The sequence below is a fragment of the Nannospalax galili genome, unplaced genomic scaffold (genome assembly GCF_000622305.1).
Source record: "Nannospalax galili isolate Female #2095 unplaced genomic scaffold, S.galili_v1.0 scaffold338, whole genome shotgun sequence".
NCBI lineage: Eukaryota > Metazoa > Chordata > Mammalia > Rodentia > Spalacidae > Nannospalax > Nannospalax galili.
This window is the reverse complement of record NW_008340849.1, coordinates 301552-306018: the sequence shown is the minus strand read 5'-3', so window position 1 is coordinate 306018 and position 4467 is coordinate 301552. Positions and strand designations below refer to the sequence as shown.

At 40.6% G+C, this 4467-nt stretch overlaps 1 protein-coding gene across 1 annotated transcript in view; it reads left to right on the top strand.

Moving 5' to 3' along the window:
• Positions 1-4467, top strand: part of LOC103736344 (sodium/hydrogen exchanger 10-like) — a gene marked incomplete at its 5' end in the record, with an annotated part of 75345 nt that overhangs the window by 55939 nt on the left and 14939 nt on the right. The window contains 2 exons of the mRNA XM_008835820.1: positions 224-355; positions 478-663. Coding sequence (XP_008834042.1) covers positions 224-355; positions 478-663 — 318 coding nt within the window. The remainder of the gene's footprint in view (positions 1-223; positions 356-477; positions 664-4467) is intronic.

Below are 4467 nucleotides of genomic sequence, written 5' to 3'. Positions count from 1 at the left end.
ATACAGTTAAAAAACAAAACTAATGAATCTCTGTTGAATCAGGAAACCTTTTAGAATTTAGCCTATAACACCCTATAACAAGATGACAAAAATGTACCAATATACAGACTATGAGACTTCTGGGCCCCAATGTGAAATTTCTTCTTTTATGTTACTGTAAAGAAAACCTTATTTCGTAGGTTGCAAATGTATACACATTATTAAACAAATATTCCATTTCTAGGCATATTTTATTCCCATTGATCACTTGTATGAAGGCTTTGAAAAAAGATTTCCTGTCCTGAAACATAAAATGTGGCAAAAAATTGGACTTGCTATCGCGGCCCAAAAACTCAGAGAACACATATCTTTTGAGGTAAGACAGATGTGTGTCCTCCCTCAACAAAACTGTATTAAGATACTGATAGAAACTTACTGAATTTACAGTAAGCACTTTGTGAACAAATAATAGACTATGAAATTGTGCTTTTCTTAAAGGACTGGAACTACAAGATGCAGTTAAAGCTCTGTAATGCTTTTATAAAAGATATACCAAAGGCCACAAAAACTGATATCTATGATGAGACCATAACCCACGTTATCCTCATACATGGATCTGCAGAAGACTGTCAGTTGCGAAAAATTTATAAGGCACCTTTTTTAATTCCTGTAACATGCCATCGGGTAAAGAAATATTGACTCATGTCTTTGGATCAATATGCCTTGTATCCAACAATGTATTACAGCAGAAAAACCGTCACTATGATCAGGCTTTTCACCTTCTCAACTCCTTCATTCCCCCACCCCACCACCCAATAACCAGTTACCCACACCTACATATACAGTGTTTATTTGTTGCATTGATAATCAATGGCCTAAACACAACAAAGCTTGCCAAGCTGTACAACTGTGTCCATAGCTAGATTTTATCTTAGTTGTTCTTAGTAAAAGAACTCATTAATTTCATCCATTTATTGCAGAGAACTGTATCAATAGTGCTCTAAAAGGTTCTGCTAAGCCTGACTGAATTGAGTGGCAGTAAGCAGTAGTTTCCCCTGGCTTCTTTGACAATGAATGTGAAGAAAAAAAAGAATATTTTCTCATATTTGAACTGTTAGAAGTTCAAAAGGAGAGCCTGAGTCAGATGTAAAATTAAAGAAGAAAAACATTGTGTGTGTGCGTCTGTGAGAGAGAGAGAGAGACAGAGACAGAGACAGAGACAGAGAGACGGAGACAGACAGAGAGACTGTACGTTTGTGTATGGTGGAAAGTACAAGCGGCGTATACCCATGGGATTTGGGAGGACATATACAATACACCCACAGAAAGTGAATTGGGAAGAGGGACCCAGAATCAGTTCAACTAGCTTCAGATACAATGAAATCCTTTTTTTAAAAATCTTTTTGAGACAGGGTCTCCCTGTAACCCCAGGTGGCCTGGAACTCACAGAGATTCACCTGCCTCTGCCTCCTGAGTGCTGGGATTAAAAGTGTGCGCCACCACACCCAGCTAATGAAATCCATTTTTAAGATGCTGCTATATGACAGAAATAGTGCTAGAACAGTGAAACGAGAAAAACAAATGAGACTTCTGGGCTATCAAGTCCTCTCCCAACCAAGCAAAAAGAAACAGGTATATGTGTATATTAATAGTCAACAGCTGTGATGGAAATACTTCCTAGATAGACTCAGGACACAAGAGAGAAAGGCAAAGTGGAATGTAGCTTCTCTTCCTCAGCTCAGCATCAGGGTTTCCTGCCAAGGGAATTTTTATTTTTTAGTTAGGGAAATGTTCAACTGCTGTCAGGCAAAAGCCAAAAGCCAAAAGCCAAAAGCCAAAAAAGCTGTCAGACAAAGGAAAAATTTCATTCCAGCTATTTTAGCAGTTTCCTTGATTGGTGTGAACTGAAGGCTGTTTATAAAGGATCTGCTAGTCTATATCTTCAGAGCACTACTGGAGATCATATCAAATGAATTTATCACCCTAGATATAATCCATTCTTGAGTGGCATTATTTAACAAGTATTCTGACAGTGTGTATGAACTTAGTATCATTAATTTTAAGAAGGTGTATTTTATGTTGGTTGAGTTTCTTCCAAATAGAGAGCTGGAATGAAAGAAAGATCCTAAACTTAATGAGTGATTTTATTAATAGAACACTGCAGTACCAGTACCTTTATTATTACATTATTTTGTTGGTGCTCCTCTTTTCATTCTCTGTGATCTCAATACAGCTTATTCTTTGCACTTACTGATTCAATTACTTCTTGACACAATATGGCCTGTGAGTATTTTTGTCCCAACAGCCAGCACCTGTGTGGAAATCATGGCTGGACAAGAAAAGCTCCCTTAGGACTGATGGCCCTGAGTTCCAGTGACCCACAAGATGGACTTTCACACTCAGAAGCTCACAGCACTGAGCTTTGAGAACCAGGGGCTTCATAGTCCAAGCTCCCAAACCTGGAGACTTTTTGTGGCTAGGTCTTTGAGACAGAAGCTTACTGCTCTAAGCTTGGAGAGCCAATGCTCATTAGTTAAAGCTACAGCTCTTGGGTTCTGGGCATCAGGACTCTGAGCTCCTTAACCTGGTGACTGTCCTCAGTTCTAGCAACTAGAGATCACAGCTCTCGTGGTTTCAACTCCTGCCTTTTCACAGCCTCTGGTCTTTTCAGTGCTTCTGTCCTTCATCTTGCCTTCTTTTGGTTTTGAACCTTGGTAGCTCAGGAACTCTTCAGTGTCTTCCTTGCAGCTGCCACTGCCATTGCCAGAATTGGGAGCCTCGGGGGCCTATCTATTCCTTGTGCAGTTAGCCCTGCTGGCTGTCCCTCGACTAAAGACCACAAGCAGGCAGAGACCATTTGGACCTAATGCTGTGACACGAAAGGATAGTATACAGGAGAGAGCCTCCCAGACAAACCTTAAAACAATACAAGTTACTGCCATTGCTCTTACCTGACTGCCAGAACTCAATGGGAAGACTTCATTGCTGAAGACACTTTAGTCACTGGAAATGGATAAATCAAGTGGTACTGACAAGAAGTTTCCTCCCTACTGACTAGCTTTCATAGCACTGGAAGATGCTATGCTGGCTGCTGGGGGAGGAATATCATCAATAGTCTTATCTAGCTGTGAATCTGTGGACTACAATAGTGACCTGTGTGGCAAGATAAGTCCATGGGTGCAATAATGGCAAGAATGTTATAGCATAACCAGTCTTTCTGATTGAATTTAAGGCCTGCTCCACAGGAGGAAACACATACCTGTAAATATGAACTATAATCCATGGCAGGGGAGCTCATAGGTCCCAGGGGTGAATATACACTATTCTGCTAAATAGACATCTAGACTGTTTCCATGCCCTAGCTATTATAAATAGAGCATCAGTGAACATGGATAAGCATGTATTTCTGTCATAGGAAGTAGAATCCTTTGGGTATATACCCAGGAATTGTATAGCTGGGTCATATGACAGATTCATTTGTAGTTTTTTGAGGTACTGCCCTACTGATTGTCAGAATGGCTGACCAGTTTATACTCCCACCAACAGTGCCTAAGTGTTCTCCTTCCCTCACATCCTCACCAGCATAAGTTGTCTTGTGTTTTCTTAATCTTAGTCATTCTAATTGTGGTAAGAGGAAATCTCCAAGTAGTTTTAATTTACGTTTCTCTGACTAAAGATGATGACTACTTTTTAAAAATTGTTCTGACATTTGTATTTCTGAGATCTCTCTGATCAGTTTCATAGCCCACTTTTTAATTGTGTTGTTTGTTTTCTTTTGTTTAGGATTTTTTTGTTTTTCTTTGTATATTCTAGATAAGAATGCTCTTTCAGGTGTATAGTCAGCAAAGACTTTTTCCTATTTTGTAGGTTGCCTCTTCACTCAAATGTTGATGTACTTTGCTGTATAGAAGATTTCAATTTCATGAAGTTCTACTTGTTGCTTTTTGGCCCCATTTCCTGTGAAGTCAAGGTCTTATTCAGAAAGTCCTGACTTGAGCCTCTGTCTTGAAGTGTACTTACCCACTCTTTCCTCTAGAAGGTTCAGAGTTTCATGAAGCTCTAACATTAAGATGGTGGATGCATTTGGAATTGACTTTGTGCAGGCTAAAACATCAGGATCTAATTCCATTCTTCTACATGTAGCTATCCAGTTTGACCAGAACCATTTGTTAAAGACAATGTCTTTTTTCCAATGTATGTGTTTGGCCCCTGTTAAAAATCAGGTGGCTGACTACTATCCTCAGGCCTCTTGGGGTAAGTCTATAGCGCAGCTCTCTGCGCCGTGACTCCCTAAGCCTCATTCACCCTTCCACCCCACCCCCCACTCCCCTGCCTCCCGACCGCTGTTCTATACTCTAGTTTGGACCCTGTGCCATTCCTAGTCTTGGGGCCCCAGACACCTGGGGAACCAATACTGTTTCCTGATCCTTCTCACCCAGAGCAACTCAGGCCCTTTCTTGGGCTCCAGGAGCACCGCTTCTGGTCCTG